General features: G+C 45.6%; 1 protein-coding gene across 2 annotated transcripts in view; it reads right to left on the bottom strand.

Annotated features, from left to right (window-relative positions):
* NGLY1 (N-glycanase 1) overlaps positions 1–19845 on the bottom strand; it is a 56871-nt gene extending 37026 nt beyond the window's left edge. Inside the window, exon 1 of one of the 2 annotated variants that reach the window (XM_051963182.1) lies at positions 17293–19845. In XM_051963182.1, the coding sequence (XP_051819142.1) occupies positions 17293–17432 (140 nt within the window). In that variant the 5' untranslated portion in view covers positions 17433–19845. The remainder of the gene's footprint in view (positions 1–17292) is intronic. The other variant, XM_051963181.1, reaches the window with a different exon arrangement.
* Between the last annotated feature and the right edge of the window lie 2006 nt (positions 19846–21851).

The raw sequence follows: 21851 nt of genomic DNA, 5'->3' as shown, positions 1-21851 counted from the left end.
ACATCAACAGCTACAGATGAATTACATGGGATAGTAAAGCATTTACAAGTACAAATGAATTACATGGGAAAGTAAAGAATCCACAGCTACAGGTGAATTACATGGGATAGTAAAGCATCCACAGCTACAAATGAATTACATGGGAAAATAAAGTATCCATAGCTACACATGAATTACATGTGATAGTAAAACCACAGCTACAACATGAATTATATGGGACAGTAAAGTATCTACAGCTACACATGAATTATATGAATTACATGGGATAGTTAGCATCCAAAGCTACAGATGAATTACATGTGATAATAAAGCATCCACAGATACAGATGAATTACACGCAATAAAGCATCCACAGCTACAGGTGAATTACATGCGATAATAAAGCATCCACAGATACAAATAAATTATATGGGAAAGTAAAGTATTCACAGCTACATATGAATTACATGTGATAATAAAACATCCACAGCTGCAGGTGAATTACATGTGATAATAAAGCATCCACAGCTACAGATGAATTACAAGGGATAGTAAAGCATCCACAAGTACAAAGGAATTATATGCGATAGTAAAGCATCCACAGCTACATATGAATTACATGGGACAGTAAAGCATCCACAGCTACATATGAATTACATGGGACAGTAAAGCATCCACAGCTACATATGAATTACATGGGACAGTAAAGCATCCACAGCTACAAGTGAATTAAATGGGATAATAAAGCATCCACAGCTATAAATGAATTACATGTGATAGTAAGCATCCGAAGTTACAGATGAATTACATGTGATAATAAAGCATCCACAGATACAGATGAATTACATGCCATAAAGCATCCACAGATACAGATAAATTACATGCGATAGTAAAACATCCACAGATACAGATGAATTACATGTGATAGTAAAGCATCCACAGCTACAGGTGAATTACATGCAATAATAAAGCATCCACAGCTACAAATAAATTATATGGAAAAGTAAAGTATTCACAGCTACTGATGAATTACATGTGATAATAAAGCATCCACAGACACATATAAATTACATGGGATAGTAAAGCATCCACAACTATAGATGGATTACATGGGATAGTAAAGCATCCACAGCTATAGATGAATTACATGTGATAATAAAGCATCCACAGACACATATAAATTACATGGGATAGTAAAGCATCCACAACTATAGATGGATTACATGGGATAGTAAAGCATCCACAGCTATAGATGAATTACATGTGATAATAAAGCATCCACAGACATATATGAATTACATGGGATAGTAAAGCATCCACAGACCCATATGAATTACATAGGATAGTAAAGCATCCACAGCTACAGATGAATTACATGTGATAATAAAGCATCCACAGCTATAGATGAATTACATGTGATAATAAAGCATTCACAGCTACAGATGAATTACATGTGATAATAAAGCATCCACAGACATATATGAATTACATGGGATAGTAAAGCATCCACAGACACATATGAATTACATAGGATAGTAAAGCATCCACAGCTACAGATGAATTACATGTGATAATAAAGCATCCACAGACATATATGAATTACATGGGATATAGATGAATTACATGGGACAGTAAAGCATCCATAGCTACAGGTGAATTACATGCAATAGTAAAGCATCCACAGCTACAAATTAATTACATGGGATAGTAAAGCACCCACAGCTACACATGAATTACACATGAAGTGATTTATTACAGGAGAAAGAAAGGTTTGAATTGGAACAGAGGACAATTCCTTATTCTTACTGCCTCCATTTTTGACTTGTAAAGTTGCTTTTAGTAACACTCGCTCAGCCACCTCGCAGAATCATATAAATGTGTTACAAACTTTTTCAAAATCTAATGAGCGAATATTTTTCTTTTTCTCCTGTGAATTCCTGTTTTTTTTTTAAACTTACTGGACAACTCATCTGACCAACATTCCTGCAGCTTTTCCTTTCTCCTCTCTACCCCCATCCCTCGTTCTAAAAAAGATCTGTAACCTTTTGTATTGGTCGGTCACCCATCTCTTCTCTACTATCTTGGGACATGGGGCCAAAGTCCTTGGCAACTGCGTAGGATGATATCCTTTTTAAAAAAATTCTTGCTCGGGGGTTAGAAAATTTGACTTTGACAGCATCTGACAGAGCTTTATTTTGCCCTAATTCTGTTCCCTACAATCTCTTAAAAACGTTTTTAGAAGGTTCATTCTTTAACTTTATCAATTTCTACACAGTGCTTATTTGTAAATAATAGTAATTTTTAAAAGTCTGGCAGATGCTTTAAGGTTTGCAAAATTCTTCATACACATTATCTTATTTAATCTCACAATAACACTGTGAGGGAGATAAAGGAGGTAAGATAACATTTAACACAAAAAGAAACTGAGTTCAGACATAAAGTGACATATCTGTGGCCATGCAGTATTTAAGCGCCAGAGGACGGATACAGACCCAGGGATTTCTGACTCCAAGTTCAACATTTTATCAAGTAAATGTCTGGGGCAGCTTTCCCAGTTTTTCTTTCTAGGTCCTTAGACTATCTTCCATCACACCATACCTAATCCAAACAGACAGTCACCTCAGGAGTACCTGGGACACAAAGATGACAAAGGGCAGCCCTTGTCCTAGGGGAGTTTATGACCTAATGGAGTGGGGGACATCTCAATGGCGCAGTGGATAGAGCACCTGTCCTGGAGTCGGAAGACCCTGAGTTCAAAGCCAGCCTCAGATACTTAAAACTCCCTAAGTGTGTGACAACCCCAAATACCTCAAAAATAATAACAACACAAAAAAACAAAGAACAGATATCACAAAGCAGAGAATGGTAAGGGCAAAAGACAGTGTTGGGGAAAATACAGCTCAAGAAAGATTCCCTTCTGCTAGAAGGCTCTGGCCTAGGCTGTTTAATTCAACCATTTGAAAGATAAGAAAGCTCTTTTCAATAGCATGGATAAAAGAAGACAGTTGCTGGGCCCTCCCCTCCTCAGGGCTTTCACCTCTGGCCTGGCCTACTGGACCCTGTTTCTCTCCTTCCATCCCCCATTCACTGGCCAAATAATCTTCCCAACACACAGACCTATGTCACTCCAGCTCAAACAATGCTCATTTGCTCCCTATGGCTTCAGGGTAAACCATGAACCTGAAATTCCTGTTAGGAGGAGCTGAGGCTTCGGGCACATTCTTGGTGTGAAATGTGTGAAATGCTCCCTTCTTTTATAATAATCAGAAAGCATTTATTAAATGCTTACTAAGAGCCAGTTGTAGTAAGAACCATACAGAGACAGAATGGCCAGAAGTACCCCCGCACGCCAACCCATCCTGCTGGTCCCAGATCCGAGAGCAGACGCGGTCCTCCTCTGCCCACTGTCTCCAACATTCATCACGGTGAAAGCTCTTACCACCTGGCTCCAACCACACTGCCAGGCTAACCAGTGCGGCCCCATCACGCGGGTTCCCGTGGTCTTCCTCTCAGTAACCCCCATCTCCCACTGCCCATGGGTGCAGGAGATGCCCTTCCCAGAATCCATTTCCTCAGGACACCCCAATTTCCTGCCAAACTCAGCTCACAGTCCCCTTTTATTGACTCTGATTACACTTAGGTGTACATGCTGTCTCACTAACAGAAGGGAATAGATTTCCATTTCCTGGTGCCTACTACAACTCCTGGCACACAGTAGGTGCTTAATCAATGCTTAGTGATTGATTGGCGCATATCAGAATAATTCCTCCTTTTCTTTTCTTTCTCTACCACAAATTGTAAGATGGAATTGGCAATTCTCCCCAAAAAGGTTTGTTTCATTTCAATTTGGGGAACCAATTTCTCCTTTTTGGTCAGAATAAAGTAGAGAGTATCAGTTCCCCTCACTGATTCTGAAGAATCAATTATCACCACCTTTACAAGAAGCCATGTCTTTATTAGCTCTTGTGCTTAGGCCCTACCCCAAACTTCAAGAAGTATAAGGGATGAAGCCTCCCACTACTACTACATCACGTTTCTATTTCAGGCTTGGAAAGCTTCCTAAGCTCCTTTATTCTCTGTTATCTAGATGGTCTATAATAAACTCCCTGAACATGATTTTCATTTCCTTCTCTGTGGGGTTTTCTTCTAAAGGTTTCAGCACCATTCTTTACCCCTCTAGTCCATCCTTTCTGGATTTCCTCAAATAAATTTATCTTCACAAAACCTTTCTGCTCTGCCCCTTGGGATCTATTCTGCTTCAACTAAAGTATACCTTTCCAGTCATATATTTCTGACATGAATTTCCATCCCGTCAAATCTTAAGATGAAATCTGTTAGGTGAGACTTGTGTCCCTGACTCAGGATCTCTCGTGCCCCTTGTTTGTCACCCCTACTTTGCACACGCTTGTATAAACACCTGGGACCACAGATTTATGTGTTGGTCCTTTCTTGGACGCCATGTCCAATTCCTGGGCCCCTCTACGGCCATTCCTCTTTCTATTCTATAGCTACTTTCTTAGCTAGCTTCTTGGCTCTGGCTAAGCAGGTTTCTATTTCCTTCCGTCTTTACAGTTGAGAACCCTTTTGATTTGTAACACTAAATACTAAACAAATATATATTTCAACATTCCTCCAAGGGAGTTCTCTACCTCTAAACCAAAGTCCATCTTTTTTTTTGTTTGTTTGTTTTAAGTCCCAGTGCAGAAACCTAAACTCTGTTCTCAGTTACCATCTTCTTAATCAGTTAACTTCCCACATCTGAAGTTCTTGCCTACAAAGAGCAGGCAGGAAAATAGCACCAATATACTGAAGCTTTCTTTTTCTTGACAGGATTTCAACTTCCCTAACAGCCTTTTCTAGGTTCCTTCTGAAAATGTCATCCCTCTTACAGATCACCCAAAGCGAGGAGCAGTCAACAGTCTCCGGAAGCTCAAGGAGCTTGCCTCCTACCTGGGGAGCCCAGCACTACACAATTAAGTATAGGATACAGGGGTCCTCAAACTTTTAAAATAGGACAGTTCACTGTCCCTCAGACTGTTGGAGGGCTGGACTATAGTAAAAACAAAACTTTGTTTTGTGAGCCTTTAAATAAAGAAACTTCCTAGCTCTGGGTGAGGGGGATAAACATCCTCAGCTGCTGCATCCGGCCCGCGGCTGTAGTTTGAGGACCCCTGGATCCGATAGAAGAAAGAAGGGGCAGAGAACATTTCCTGGAGGATATGGTAGCACCTGAAGTTGAATTAATTCTTAAGGATATATAGTATATATAATATGCTTTATAAGTATATATATTATATAATGTATATTATTATTATTATTATATGATTTATATACTATTGTAGTAATATATAGCTATATATTATATTATCATATAACATATATTATAACATAATATATTATATACAATATTATAGTAATATATAACTATAGTAGCTCCCTGGCCAAGACCAATAATAAATAAATAAATTGAATCAAAGGGCCCTGGTTAATGACTTATTGCTCACTTCCCACCTTTCAAGTTCCCTGGCAGCTAAACTCCTTACTGTATAATCCAAATTGGTCTTTTACTTCACTGTAAACCAGCACTGTCACCAAATCACCACATCTTCGGTCATGGTAGGAGGAATCTTATCCGCCTCCTGCCAAGAGGAGCAGACTGGCTCTTTTTCTTAAAAGGCAATTACACTGGCTTCAAGACTCAGCTGAATGGATGAAAAAGTATTTACTGAGCACTGACTGTGGGCCGGGAGCTGTGACAGATCCAGTCCTCATGGAGTCCACCTTTTAAGGGGAGGAAAATACATAAAGAGGAACCAGAAAGCTGGGGAAGAAAGGGGTGTTTGGGAAGGGCCGGGCACGAGTGGGCGAAGGCTCTGGATCACCAGGAACCTGGGACCCCAGCTGGGCCTTGGCCCTTGGCCCGTAGGCCACCCTGAGCCGTACCAAGGCAAAGAAGCTGGGCTTGGCTCAGGCAGCCCTGTCTCCTGAGCCAAATGTCCGCCCTGCTGTGGCTAAACAGCTCCTTCCGCTACCCTAGCTATGGAGCGGACCAGAGCCTTAGCTCTTTCCCATTTCTAACCATGAAACTATAGCCACAGTTTCATTCTAGAAAAAATAAATGGGATTTTAAAACGTGTGACCTAGAGCGCTACCTGCCACACCTTTGCCACCTTCCTCCCTCAGTTTCTTACAATATAATTCAGCATTCCACTGTAATTAATGACTCTTTGATTATCATGATCTTCTTGGGCAAATTCAAAGCTTTTTCCAGTTCACTGAGGAATTAAGAGGCATTCATTCACTTGACCACATTGATTAGGCCTTTACTATGTACAAATACAAAGCAAAAAACCACTGAGATGGAGGATTCTAGGACAGGAACAAGGGTCTAAAAGGAAGCTAAAAGAAGCACTCCCCCCTTCTTCTCCCCGCCTCCCCCCACCCCCAAGTCAACTGGTTCAACTATCAAGGGTAACAGGGCCGAAGTGCATGGGCCAAACACCCACAAGGCTGCCTTGATCTGAGTCAGATGTAATTGGGAAACACTCCACAAAATAAAAACACAATGGAACAGAGATCATGCTAACAGGTGGTTTTCTAGCCACAAGCAGCTGCAGGGACCCCTTTCTAGGTTTACAACCTGTTTCTATTTCAGTGTGACAGGAGAAAGGGTTTGGAACTGGAAGAAGTGGAAAACTCTGGACAGGCCCCTCTTGCTCTTCAGGATCCTCCTCTGTGAGTGAGGGGCTTTACCTTAAAGACCTCGGGGCCCCTTCCAGCTCTAATTCTGATCCTCTACACGCATAACAAAAAATGGGGGCCTAGAGATAGCATCACACGAGTGTTGTCAAACAGCTGAAAATTCAATTCCAATTTTTCTGCTTCCAAATCTTGTCCTTTTTCCACTATCTTCCATCATTCAATGCCCCACATTATCTACTTGGATCCCTACCTAAGGCTCTAACTCCTATTGCCTTTTAACTTCAGGTTGTGATTCTCAGAATTAGGCCACAGAAACTGTCACCCAGCTGTCCCTGGAGACCAAGAGGGAATGAGAACGTCCTCCAGGAGGACCCCCTGGGGTGGCCCGACCCCCTTGTGGGCAGCTCAGATTGGTAGCTACCGTGGCCCTCCATCAAGCCCAAAGGGGCCTATTTGTCACTGCTGCCTGTTCCTCCCTAGGGTTAAACAGAACAAAGACAAATTCCTCTTCCACATTTCCCACTTTTCTGTCAAACACTCAAAAACAGCTATGCCCTGCTCCTAAATCTTCTCTTCTTCAGGTTAACACCCCTTTTTTCTTCTACTGCTCCTCCTATGGCAAGACCTCAATTTTCCAGTCTCCACACTTCAGTGACCACCGACAGCGGCTCAATAATCATACGCTCGTTCTTTCAGTCCTTGAAAAGTCTGGTGACTTGAACTCCTCAAGGCCAGCTAAATAATTTCTTACTATCTCCATACTGATCTTGGGTATTAACTTATTGTTCCATTCTTTCTATTCCAAGTATTCTCTTTGGCAGAGAAACCAGCACAGTAAACTTTGCCTTTTTTTGTTCCCACGGGTAATATGTCCCCTATCCAATGCCTTCTTTGATCCCTTTTCTTCAATAAACCCGCCCTTCTGGTTGTCCTTGGCCATCTTGATCAAGTCGTTTGGAGTTTCAGCCCCCCAATTTCTCAGCTGGGACTTTGTCTTCATCCTTGGTCATCCCACCTGGCTTCCATCTTCTGTCCTGCCTTTTAAAAATGTCAGCTGCTCAGTGAGTTACCTGTGCATCCATTACCAGTCTCTCCAGAGAGCTTTCCCTACTCTTCCTCACTTGGAATTATTAGTGTTTTCAGTGTTGCATCCTTAAGAGCTTCTCCTAAATAACTTTAGGTTTTTCCTGAACTCTTTGAAAAATGCTCCCCCAAATGTGGGCTTCTGGGCTTTGCTCCTGCTCTCCATCACAGCTGCTAAGATGCAGCCTCAGTCGCCCCCTCCCATGCAAGGTTCTCACCATTTCCACTCCAGCAATCAATTTCTTGGGTCCTATTCTCCAATTGTTCTTGCTCCTTTTTCTTAAATCTTGGCAGAATCATCGAGGAACAGGATCCAGGGCAGAAATGATTGGTTGGAGAGGTCAGGAAGAAAACCCTTAGGAGGTAGCAGCAATACATCCACTCTCTTAAGGAGAGCTCACTCATATTCAATCTCTTCCAGTCAGACAAAGAGAAAGGTCCCATGTATTTGAAATATTTATGGCATCAAAGAGAGTTGGAAAGAAAAATGGGTCCCCACTGATTGGGAAAGGCTTAAGAAACTGTGGTGTCTTAATGGGATGAAATGTTACTGCCCTACAGAAAATGACAAATAAGAACTTGGAAAGAGCAGTATAAAATGATGAACAATAGAGAAAGCAGTCATTTAGATCAGGGCTTCTTAAACTTTTTTTTTCACCTGTGACCTCTTTTCATCCAAAAAAATCTTTATATAATTCCAGGTATATAGGTATAATAAAATAGGTGCATACATCATACATTTTCTGATAATAAATCATAATTTTACAATTCCCACATTCAGTTACATGACCCCATGTGAAGTCACAACCTACAGTTTAAGAAGCTTTTAGATTATGAATATAACATTAAAAAGGAAAACACTTGAATGAATAACATTAAAGAGGGGAAAAAAGATTTCAAAATTATGAACAATATAGTGATTGAATAATCATTTTAAAGCAGTGTTGTCAAACTCAAACAGAAAAAGTTCTGTTGCCATATTTACTTAGAAAACCACAAAGTAACATTATCTATGTTTTATTGTTTTTGTTAAACATTCTTAATTAGATTTTCATTTGGTTCAGGCTGGGCAGAAAGCTTGACACCTCTGCCTAACAGAACTGACAGCGAAGAATGCTTTTCATTTGTTCACAGACCCCATGGACTGAGGCCGTGGAGGGAGGTGCACGTTTCCAGGTATGGATTAATAGGATAAATTTGTCCAGTTTCATTGTACTTGCTGATTCCAAGGGAAGGTTCTATTTGTGGGAGTGAATCGGTAGGAAGTGATACTGATGTTGAAAAAATAAAAAAGACACTTTAAAAATCTTTTTAAAAAAAGTCTATGCAATCCATTATCATTCAATATATCAATCAATATATCATTCTTTCTCCATCTTTGGGACTGTCATCTGACCCGGATCCCAACTTTCTCGGTGGTTTTAATGTCTGTCTCCCGGTCTCCCTCCATCACACCTCCATTCTTGGAAATGCCAGTAAGCAGGGAATAGGAGGCAGGTGGAGAGGAGCATCAAAGAGAAGCTTGGCTGGAATTCTGGCTTTCCCACTTCCTTCCCAGGGGACACTGGGCTAATTGCTTTTTTCTCTGGATTCCAGCTTCCTTCCCTGTAGAAAGAAGGTTTGGACTAGGCCCCTCAGGCACCTTGCAACTCTTAAGCTATGCTCCTATACTGACCACCATTCTAGCATCCTAACCACATAATTCTTTAACATAAATAAATGACCAAAAAGAAAACCTATGAATTTTGTTTTTATTGTTAATTTACTCATAATAAATTTAATAAAAAATTAATACAAATAATTTAATAAAGATAAACATTTCAGCGTATAAGGAAGAATCTTGTTTAAGAAACAGCTTGCTACATATAACTTGTTTTTTAAAAGTCATGTATACTTCAGAGTGCAGGTCCTGGAGTCTGGAAGCCTCATCTTCCTGGGTTGAAATCAGTCCTAAATATGTGACCCCAGGCAAGCCCCTTCACCCTCTGCCTCAGCTTCCTGGCCTGCAAAATGAGCCGGAGAAGGCAACGGCCGGCCACACTGGTACCTTTGCCAAGAAAACCCCAAACGGGGCCACAGAAAGTTGGATGTGACTGAGGTTGGACCAACAAGGAAGGGGGCACACCTGTCACATATAAAACCCCTGTTTCAGGGGTCCCAGAAGCACTTCTGGAATCACCTCCTCCGCCCAGCTCTGCCTCCTCTCCAATCCGTCCCAAGGCCTGGACTTGGCCTTGTGAGAGCCTCCTGAGTCCTTCCCTTTCTCACTCTGGCCCTGACAGCTCGGGTCTGGATCACCACAATCCGCCTGGCAGCTTCCCATTCCAATTCATCTTCCGCCCCACCCACCACGCCATCTCCCCATCACCCTGGAGACCAGACCCTCTCTCTGGTGAGGGAAGCCCCTGCAATCTGGGGGCCAGCCTTCTGGACCCCCAGCACAGCCCCTGGCTCGGTGACACCGGCCCCTGGCGGCCTTTCATCTCCTGCTGGGCTGGGACTGCCTGTTCCCATGGCTGAAAGTCTCTTCCTCTTCATCTCTGGCTCCTGGCTTCCTTCAAATCCCAGATGAAACGCCATCTTCTCCCAGACGCCTTTCCCGAGGACTCTGAACAGCAGTACCTTCCATTTATCCTTTATCATCCTGGTTTGTACATAGCTGCTCACATTCCCTCTATTAAACCATGAGGAGGAAGGATTTTTCCCCCTTTCTTTGTATCCCTAAGAGTTGGCACAGTGGCTGGCGCCTCGCAGGCCCTTAATAAATGTTTACTGGCTAACAGTAACAAAACACCTCTTGTGTTTTTCTCTGCACTTTTATTTATATTGCTTTTTGGATTTTACCAATGATTTTTTTTTTTTTTTTGCATATTCATCTCTACAAACTAACCTACTTCCCACATTCTCAAAATTTCTTAGCGTTGTCTCCCACCCATCATCCCCTTTGGTAGGAAGAGATAGCCTTATTCTTTGAGAAGGCTGATTTTAAAGCCCATCTCCCTTTGCTTTCTCTAGGAACAGGTTCCAGCAATCATGTACCCTTCTCATGTACCTTCACCAGCTTCCTCTCCATAATTTCTTCTCATGGTCAATTTTTTTTCATCCTTAAAAAACAAAACAACCAAGTCCCCTTGACTTTGGTTACCTCATCTCTTCTTTTTTCCTTTGTTTCCAAACATCATGAAAAAGTCATCTCCAACTAATTCCTTACCACCTTGCTGTGAGCTCCATGAGGGGAAGGATTTCCCCCCCTTTCTTTGTATCCCTAAGATACAAATTTTTGTAATTCTTAAAAAACAAAACAACAAAGCTCCCTTGACTTCTAACCATCTCATCTCTTTTCTCCTTTGCTGCCAAACATCATGAAAAATCATCTCAAACTTTCACCATATGTCTTCTTCCCCTTCCACTGACATTCATTCAAAAGGTCACCCCTTAATCTACCTGCCATTTTCGCTTCCTGCCCTCCTTGATTTCTCTGTAGCATCTGGCACGCTGACTATCATCTCCTCAGATATGCTATTCTGGTCCTTAGTTCCAAAACATTCCTCTGGTTCTCCTGCTAGTCCTTTTATCTGGCGACCCTCTTTCCAGCCTCTCCCTGGGGCTGTCTCTGGGGCTCTGAGTCTGGTCTCCTTTTCTCTCCTTTGGCAACTTCACGCTCACACGGAGGACTCCCAGGTCCACAATTCCAGTCCTGCCCTCTTTTCTGAGTTCCAAGTGTGGGGCAAAGGAAAGAACATTGGGCATTTGGGATCAGGGGGCTGGATTTGAATTGTGACTCTGCCCACAGCAGTGAACCTGTCCAGAAGGAGGGAGCTGGATGAGGGGAGAGCCCTTCCCTTCTCCCTAAACCCCTGCTCGTAGGGACCTCATCATCGAGGACCAATGTGGCGTCCCTATGTTAGAGTCGAGTTACAGTGTGTCCAACTGTGGCTGATCAGAGGGCTCGACCACAGAGGACCCAGGAGCTTTCAGGGGCTTCTCTCATTTTGTGTATTTTGTGTTTCCTTTGGGTTAACTCAATTCTGCTTTGCTCACGGACCACAGCACCTTCGCTGGGCGATCCTGTGCCAGGATCTCCCTGTTATACAATCAATTTTAAAGTTCTTGAGAGACCCTTCCAAGGCAACCTTATTAACTTTGAATAAAAAATGCCATCTGCATCCAGAAAAAAAAATTAAGGTAAATCAACACATGCTATGTTTACTTTTTTTTTTTTCTGTTTTTTCTCTCTTATTTTGATTTTTCTCTCCCAATGTGATTCATAAAGTAATGTGTATTTTTTTAAATTAAATTAAATTAAAAGAGAGAGAGAGACCTTGAGAGTGTCCTTATATTGCTTTTTCTAACCACCTTGTGGGTGCTTGCCCTGTGTGAGTTCTCCATAACATAATTTTTTGGCGAACGTATGTTTGGAATTTAGACAAAATGGCCAGCTCAACAGAGTTGTGCTCTCCGCAGTAGAGCTAGAATGCTTGGCAGTTCGGTCCAAGAAAGGACTTCAGTGTCTGTATCTTACCCTGCTAGGAGATCTTCAGAATCTTCCTAATCATCATCTCAAAGCAGAAGACTCAGATTTATCCATTCAACGGGTCTCTCCCAGTGCTTCAGGCCTACGCCATTAGCATCCCAGAGGACAATTCAAACTGGATGCACTGGAAATCTCTGAAACTTTAAAATGTCCCAAACTGAAATCTATTTCCTCTGAAACTCAGCCTTTTTCAAACTTCCCCTTTTCTGCCAAAGACAGACATTTTTTTTTTTTTTTCATTTCCAGGTTTGTAGCTTCTCTCCTGCTCCTTCACAACCAGGTGCCAGATCTTTGCATTTTTCCCTGCCCAGCACTGTCATCACCTCAGCTTTGGCTTCCATCACACCTTCCTGCAATCCCCACTGTGGACTGGCTCTTCCCAATGCCCAAATCATTCTCCTACACAATCAGATCCAGGGTGCTCCACCGTCTCTGGGCCTGGTCCCCCAGTTCCCTTGTCATTCCACGGCCCACCCAAACGGGCCACCTTCGCTCTTCACACACCACAGCCCCCACCTCCTCTCTTCTCGATGTAATTCAGGAACCCCGGGAAACCGTTCCTGCTCCCTGCTCCCATGCTAGGGACTCCTCCTATTTAACAACTTGACTCCTGACTGCCTGAATTACGATCCCTCCAGCACCAACATACTCTCCTGTTCAACAAGTATATAATACTTGGTGCAAGCTGCTTTCAAGAAAGGACCCAGCACATATACAGAGATGATACAAGGTGAAAAGTGACGGGTGCAAAGAAATCCAGACAATACGCTCTCAGACCATTTGAAGAGATAGAAAAGACTTCTCCTGAGAAATCAATAAAGGTCACACCGAGGAAGTGGGACCCGGGCAGAGAAGGTTTTTATACAGCCACTTATCTGGAAGCTATCCATGCCCTTGAGCGCTTGTTTTTTGAAAACTGGCGCTTGGTGGCACTAATTTTATAGCAATACTATATATATTTATATATACATATAAATACTATTAGGCAGAAATGTACTTTTCCCAAACTCCACCCCTCAATTCAGAATCTTGAGAACTTGATGACTAAAGTAAGGGAGAGGGAAAATAAACTTGAGATTTTGAATGTGTGAAAATGGATACAGGGACACAAATTCTGTAGTAGATTTAAGAAGTTTGATTTAAGTTGAGTTTGGGCCATGCTGACAGGGCATCCAGCTGGAAAAAACGTTCTAGAACCAAATGGAGAGGCAGGTCTGGAACTCCAAGGAATCAGGACAGAAAACCCAGATAAAATGGAATAGGACTTCAAAGGACCTCAAATGGCGGACTAAAGAGTGCAAGTTATACTAGAGGTAGCAGTGGGTCACTGGGAGTGCTTGGACAGGGAAATAATATGATCAGAAATGGGCCTTTGTAATTTTATTTTATTAGTTACCAAGAGTATGAATAGAGACCTGAAGTATGAAGGCCCATCAGGCGACTGTAATCACAAGTAGTGATGAGGGTCTGAGCCAGGGTAGTAGCAATGGAGAGGAGAGATGGAAAGATGTGGAGAGCAATACTTTCAAGGACCTGGCCATGATTATCATGAGGATTAAGGGGAAAGTAAAAGGTCAATGAGAAATCCTGGGTTTTGAATCTTCATGATTAGGGGAATAGCGACCCACTAACTCACAAAGGAAAGTTTCCATGAGGGTTTGAAGGGGCAGGGGAGGAGTGAGAACAGGAGGAAAAGAACGTGTGGATTTAAGATGCTGGTGGGACATCCAGACGCATCAGGCAGGGAAAGGGGAAAGGAGTTCTGCAGAGACCAGGGCTGGAGGTAGTATGACCTTGGAGAAGTAAGTCACAAAGTGTCTGGGTTTCCCTCTGACTCATTTGCTAGGAAGAGGATGCCGTCCCTATCTTTATCACTGAGGTAAATGAAGTCACACAGATGACAGGAGGCTCGGAGGGAGAGCTGCAAAGGGATCTGGGGCTGCCCTGGGCTCAAGCTCAGGAGTAATGCAGCAAACCGGACCGTGGGAGACCCTGGGGGAGAGAGAGGGCTTCCAGGAAGAGGGCGACGGTGTCTCTCTGGACTCTGTCCTGAGCAGATCTCACCTCTGTGCAGTTCTGGCACCTGACTCAAGGACACCGATAAGCGGGCGTGTCCGCAGGGGGGCACATGGAGGGTGGAGGGACCCAGGCCCACACCTCACGAAAACTGGCTGAAGAAACTGGGAACTGCTTAGTTTGAAGAAAATAAAACTTGGAGCTGCCTCCAACTATCTGCAGACTGTCCTAGAGGCGATATCGACTTACTCCATTTGGTCCAGAGGGCAACGCGGGTGAAGACTGCAAAGTGGCCAATTTTGGCTCTGTGCCGGGAGAATCTTCCTCATGATGAGCGGTCCCCAAATACTAAGGGCGGCCCTGAAGGTCAGGCAGAGGCTGGAGAACTACTTGTCTTGGCTACAGTAAGAATTCCTTATTATAGGCAGGGGTTGGACTCCACTGCTTCTGGAGTCCCTTCCAAACTTCAAATTCTACAAGGTAGACTTTGGGAGTCGTGAAGTGATCAGGAAGCAGGGAGAAATAGGTAACTAACCATGCATTAAGTACGGAGATACAAGTAAAAGATACTAGCTAGTCCCTGCCCTCAAGAAATTTACATTCTAGTGGGGGGGGCACAAGACATAAAGGGGTGCCAGGTGGAAGGTGAAACAAAGCAAATACAAGATTGGCAGAAAGTCTCCTCCCTCAAGAAAACACTAGGAAGGACCATCCAGACCAGAGCTTCTTAAACGTTTCCACTCGAACTCCCTTTAGCCCAAGAAATTTTTATGTGAACGCAGGATTATAGCTATAAAAAATAGGCATATAAATCAAATATTTACTGATAATAAATCATAATTTTGCAATCCTACAGTCAAGAGCCAACTTAAGAAGAACCAGGAGGAGACCCTGTCTTCATAACAAGTGAGGAAGAAGCACCTGGAGCATCAATACCTGCAGGAAGATGAAGATTAAGAAAAGACTGGATTTCGCCCTTAAGAAATCATTGACCACCTCTAAGACATTGCAATCAATGCTTGGCTGGTTCAGATCCCAGACTGCATCTGAGTGAAAAGGGAGTGAGAAATGACTCAACAGGATTTCCTCCTATAGGATTTAATTCTTCTTTTTTAATGTTGATCTTTTAATTTCCAGCTCACTGACTCCTTATTAGGTCCCTGAATGCAGCAAGGGCCTCTTTTGGGTAGTCCAGAAATGCTTCTCCCTGTACTCAGAGACTGAAGAGTCAGGTCAGGTGATCTTGAGTGAAGTTTTAGTCATGTATCATGAGATAGCACAAATGTGCCGGCAGCCGGTTTTTGGAAATTGTGGACACTATGCTGTTAATTCTCCCGGACTCCAGTTAATTTTCAACGGCTTTCAGTCACAAAGCACTGTGCCTGTGAATGATTATCCTGATGGAGAAGATGATGATCTCTCCAGTGTGTCTTGGGAGTTTGCAGTTCAATGTCTGGAGAGTTCTCCCAGGAGTGGAAGCTCACCAAGCGGCGACACTGACAGAATCAAGGAAAAGTACAAAAAATGGGACGACCCGGGGGCTTCCTGTAACCCGACAGCCTGTGTGCCACAATCAGCACGGCCCTCAGCAGAGGTCGAAGGTGGCTCGGGCGCGAGGTCCTGCCAGTCTGGGACTGGTTCCAGAAATGAAAGAACCGGTGAAAGTGCTTTTCCTCACACCTACCAGGGTACACGGATCCCTTTCCAGATTATCACTGGGGAGGAGGGGGCGGGGAGCTTGTGATTAAGGCCTCAATCTCAGATAGATGAATGTATTTATAGATTAGGAGGAACCCCCCAAGCCAGTGCTGATGTGAGGGGGATTTCTCAAAGACCGAGGCTGGTTTCCTTAGGTTGAAGGAAGGAAGGAGTCCCGGACATTTCTGCCCAGCTCCCTCCCCCTTTACAGACACCCAGGACTACAGCCGGTGGGATGGCCAGGCAGCTGGTGAGCCACGACCGCTATCGCTAGTTTTTCAGAGCCGGAGGTAGCCGGCTCGGAAGGAGGATCATTCACGTGGCTTACACCCGGCCTAGGCGGTGCCCGGCTTAGGGAACGGGGGAGGGGGAGAAGGGGCTGAGACCGGCTGAGGGGTCCTGACCAGGGGACCCGAGGAAGCACCCCGGCCCTCGGTATGGGTTTAACCAGCCCGAGGCGCCCAGGGAAATGCAGCGTGGGGCCAGAACGCGGCCCCCAAGTTCGCTCTCTTCGAGGATGACCTCCAAATTAGACAGAAGCCACGGACCACCTCGAGATGCTAATAGTGCTTTTTATCGAACTGAGGCCGGCCGAGAGCCGCGGCTTCAGAGTCGGGCCATCAAAGCAGGGGAAGCTGGGGAGGTCATCTAGGTCACTGCGGGGAACTTCCAGTAAAGCACTCCGAAGCCGGGGGGCGGGGAGCCTAAAAGCGAAGCCGAGTGTGCTTTCGCGCAGAGAGGGCCGGGCCCGGGGGCCCGCGGGGCCGGCTCTGCCAGCACGGTCCGGCCGGCGCGGCGGAACGCCTCGCTCACCACCCGAACACCTCCCGAGCGCGTAATGGAGAAACTGGAGCTCCCGATCCGCCTCCCCACGTTTTTCTGACAACTTCGGAAAGGCCGCCGAGTTAAATGAAAAGGGCATATTCGTTCTCCGGGGAGGGAAGCTCAGGACCGCGGGCCAGCAGCCAGGCTGGGGAGCGGGTACAGCAGCCCCGGGGCCAGCTCCGGGTGGGGCCCGGGCCGGGAGCTCTCCGGTCAGTCCCTGTCCCTCCCCCTCCCCGAGTGCCCCGGGCGCTGGCCCCCGCACAGGAGGCCGGGCTGCCGGCCGGGCGTCCCCGGGACCCTCTGGAAGGGCAGGAGGCCAGCCCCTGGAAGTTTGCCGCAGTGCCCCCCGCCCCCCACGCTTCCCCCACTCCCCAAACTTGGCGCGCCCGCCCCCTCCCCTGCAGCCCGGCCACGTGCGGGCAAACTCAGCAGCCGGGCCGGGCCGGGGGTCTCACCTTAGGATGTTGTCGGCGTAGGTAAGCAGCAGCCTGGAGGCCTCCAGGAAGGTTTCTCGGGAGTTCTGGCAGAGCTCCGAGACGGCCCTGGAGAGGGCGGGCGCCGAGGGGCCGAGCGCCGCGGCGGCCGCAGCAGCCATCCCGCTCGAGCTCGGGCTCGGACTCGAGCTGGGGTTCCGGCTCCGGCTCCGGCTCCGGCTCCGGCTCGGGATCGGGTTCTGTCTCGGACTCCTCTTCCTCTTCTTCCTCCTCCTTCTCCTCCGGCCCCCGCCCCCTGCACTGAGCAGGCGCCCGCCCCGCCCGCCGGCCCGCCGAGGGATGGAGCGAGCCGCGGCTACGCGCGCCAGGCTCCTGTCGGGGGACCCAGTGTAGGGGGGACTCGAGGTCCGGGGAAAGGTCCCCCCTTGCCCCCGGGCCCCGAATCGTCTTGGGACAACTCCCTCCCGGCCGCCTCGGCTTCCTAGGGGGACAGATCCGTGAGTCCTTCTGTGACCCCCGGCACTAACAGAACACTTGTCTTAGGGCCCCCCGGTGGACCCTGCGAAGGGGGTTCCCTCCGTAACGGCGTCCGAGTCCTGCCTCGCCCTCCCCCAGGGAGGGCCCGGATAGCCGAATTGGGATTCCTGGGAGGAGTCGAGCGCGAACCCGCATCTTTGGCTGCATTTAAACCTCCCCCTCTTAGACCCAGACCGTCCTGCAGCCCCAGCTAAGCCGGCCCAAACCGCTTTTGGTCCTACACAACCTGGCTCTCCTGCCCCCTCCTCAGCCTGGCCCTTCGGGGCGCCCCCTCCTCATCTCTGCCTCTGAGAACCCCCCAGGAGGTTTTCCTGCCCCTCGAGTCTCTGTAACCCTCAGGGGCATGTGCGGGAGAGAATGTGAGGGGGCCAAACCTCCCGTTTTTGTTTCCATCCCACCAGCCCCTGATTATCTAGAATTAAATGGGGGAGCGAGCCCACAAAGTCACTTCGGCGTTTAAGCCTCTAATTAGGTTCGTGGTTAGGCCTTTAGCTCGCCGTCTTTTTCTCCTCCCTTCCATTTTGAGCCCCTGACCCCGTAGGACAAGCATTGACAAAGCCCAAAGCGATCCCATTTTAACAGAAAATGACCGGCCGATGGCTCTGGTGAAAAAGCTCTGCTGTCATTGGTCATCCGTGAGAGGTGATCCTCAGTCTCTAAGAAGCTCTGGACTCGATTCGGATTGCAGATCTAGGTGCCCGTCCATGGAAGGCGCTGCACACATTCACGCATCCATCTCTGGCTGTGTGTGCACACGCACACACACACCCCGTGTAATTTTCCTGATGTGATCCAGTTCCAAGGCGCTCTCTCCAACCACAGAGCTTTGCTCCTCCTGACCCTATTTTTGATGGTCAGCCACTGTTTTTCATCGCTCTGAAGTTACTTTGCTCCCTTCCAAAAACCAGTTCTAGAATTCCCCGATTTGCCTGGACTGTCTCCACAATCAAATGCAGGAAGTAGCCCGGCCTGCTTTGTTGCATCATCATTCAGGTCCTGCTGGCTTCCTTTTCTAGCTCTGGCCCGGGTCGCTATGCCCTCTAACCCCAGCTGGCATGGGTTTAGTGATCCCCTCGATGCAGGTGACTCCGGCCTCTGGTTGGCCAGCCCTCGTCCCTTTCCTGAGCTTCAGCCTTCCATCAACAACTGAGCCCGAACAAGGGCCAGTGGGTGGTCTGTAGATATGTCAGACTAACACGTCACAGAGAAAACTCCCCGCCACAACCAACCTTTCTTCCATACTCTCCCATTTCTGCCAAGATACCACCATCTTTCCAGTCACCCAGATTCATCCCCTCAGTCAAGCTGGGCCCTTGATTCTTCTCCCTTCCCAATTCTCAGCTAATGGCCGGCTTCTCCCACTTACCCAACTGTTACCCTAGTCCAACCCTGCTCACCTCTCCACTGGATTATGGCAACAGCCTTTTCTAATCCATCCTCAGAGCTGACAAAGTGAGGCTCCTAAAGCTGCAGGGTTTCCCTGTTGCTGACGGATAAACTGCCAGCACCCCTGTCATTCAAAGGCCTTCACGTTCTTGCTTTAGACCGGGCGACAGCTAGGTGAACTGGGAGCCTGGATCTGAATCCTCCTTCAGACACAGGACCATGTCACTTGGCTTGTTCCTGCTTCATTTCCTCATCTATGTATCCATGCGGAGCACTTCTAAAACATAGCCTCCAGGATTCTTCCCAGCTCCGAATCCACATTTCCACCCTTGCAGGCCCATCACTCTCGTGCTCGCACTCTACAACCTTACCCAACTGGATTAATTTGCTGCTCTGGAGACCTCCCGTTGCATCTCCACTCTCCTCCACTACATTTCTGGCTCACTTCTACTCCTTAGAATCCAGGCTTCCCCCTGAAGACTTTCTGACCCCCTTCTAGCTGCAAGTGCTTTCCCCAAATGACTGCACAGTTTTTTAATTTCTTTTGTGTACGTGTGATTTCCCCTGACAGATGTGAACTTCTGGGGGACAGGGATTTGTTGTTTGTCCTTTGTTCTCAAGAAGACCATGACCTCAGGGAGGCCATGCCATGCCATGCAAGTGCAAGAGAGGGAGGGCTGTGCAGGGTCACCTGTCTCACTTTCCCTTCCAGAGCCATTGGGGTTCAGTGGCCAGATAGAGATCAGGACCCCTGTAGATGGCCCTGGATGCAATGGGAGCCCTCCACCTTCTTATATGCAGGTCTTCAGCTGCACCCATTTAGTGATTAAGACTGGGTAGCAATTGAGGCAAAGAATCTCTTTCACCTAGTTGAAAAAAACTAAATAAATGAATGGGGAGGGGAAGACCTTCGGGAATTATTTCCTTTTATTTGATCTTTTTTATCCTACACTCTTGGCAGAGTGCCTACCACACTAATCACTAGTTGATTAGTCATTTCCGATTGCATTTGGGAAACTTCTCTCCTCAATGTGCACTCCTTCAGTTTTTCTCTCAGGACTTTTTATGTCCTATTCTAGTCCTCTTTTTTGGGTGATCATATGGTCCAATAAGCCCAGGAATGGTTAAGATTGCTTTGGAATCAGAGCTAGTCTTTAGCATATACTAACTGTATGAATACAGCTAAATCAATTAAATTCTCAGGGCCCGAGGCAATTTCAGCACTACAAGTTACAGTTACTAGTTGGCATAAGTGGAAAGGGTTTCCCTAAGGAGAGTTCTCCCATGCTCACAGTTCTGGATCCCTTTCCACTACCCAAACCCACCAAAAAAAAAACCAAGCTCCACAAAATCTGGCCCTAGGCCACATGTAATGAATACAAATTTATGATATCTACCTTTCATTCTACCTCATCACTTTATCATCTGCCAATAAATTCAGTTTGAGAAGAGGCTTAACATGGTGAATATTCTGTTTTTGTGTTGCTCGTACCCTCAATTCTCCCAAACCTCTTTACTTCCCTATAAATATTGTTATAATTTTAAGCATCTCTCTAGTCAAAAACTGTGGAATCCACTTAATTTTTCTGTCATCTATGAAATGGAAATAAACATAGGCTCACAAAGACTGTCAACGGAGTCCAGGTTCTGTTAAATCCTCCCAGGCCAGAGAGATTTTAAGTATGAATTGGCAATAGACTGTCATCTGAGGACCAGCCTCGCTATGCTTGAAGATGTTCATCACCAGGGAGGACAGGCAGCACATCAGTAGTCCACAAGCAGCTCATCTCTCAGGGACACAAGGGGTTCTAATGATGATGAACTTGGGATTCTCTTGCACATACATTATAATTATCTGTAGACATCTTTCTTCTTATATTGTCAGCTCTTTAGCACATAAACCTTTATGTAATTCACATGAGCCTTGTTACTTTATATAGATAAATTGAATTTTCCTTAGATGAATGAATTTAAAGCATTTAAAGCTGGAAGATCTTCTATTCCAAGCCCCTCATTTAAAACTGAGAAAAAGGAGTACCTAATTCTGGGTTTTCCTTTCCCCATCACAGATAGTGAATAGCAGAGTGAAGATTCAAACTCAGGTTCCTTGACTAAAGCTAGTAACCACATTTCAGCAAACTGAATTTCACTGTCCCTAGTATTTTACTTTTCTTTATATCCTATATCCAATTTATCATGAATTCCTGTCATTTTTTTCTTTTACAAAATTACATGAAGCTTATTTTAACTCTATTTCCACAACAAATCCCTAGTCTTAGATGACATTTTTTTAACCCTTAATTTTACTGTAAGTGATTTGTCATCCTCAGTGTCTCTGCCATTGGCATCAGTTCTTTCAGGGAAGTACAGAACTATACTGCTGATGTCACTTTTTGTCTCTAATCTTCCTTTCTTTAAGGACCAAGCTTCTGATTTTATTGCCATTTCCTCCACCAGATCTGTGTCAACTCTGTTCAGATGGACTTTTATTTCTTATTCCTGTCCAATTTTCCCATTCCTAATTCTATCCTTCATTATGCTATCTACATCAAAAACATCAACTTTTTTCAGATCTCCTTGTTCAAATATCTGGGAAATACAATCTCCTCCTTGAAGGCTGAATGGAATTAATGGATTGTGAATTTTAAATTAGTAAT

This window comes from Antechinus flavipes, chromosome 5 (assembly GCF_016432865.1).
Source record: "Antechinus flavipes isolate AdamAnt ecotype Samford, QLD, Australia chromosome 5, AdamAnt_v2, whole genome shotgun sequence".
Taxonomy (NCBI): Eukaryota; Metazoa; Chordata; class Mammalia; order Dasyuromorphia; family Dasyuridae; genus Antechinus; species Antechinus flavipes.
The sequence above is the reverse complement of the archived record's forward strand: the minus strand, read 5'-3'. Positions and strand labels throughout refer to the sequence as shown.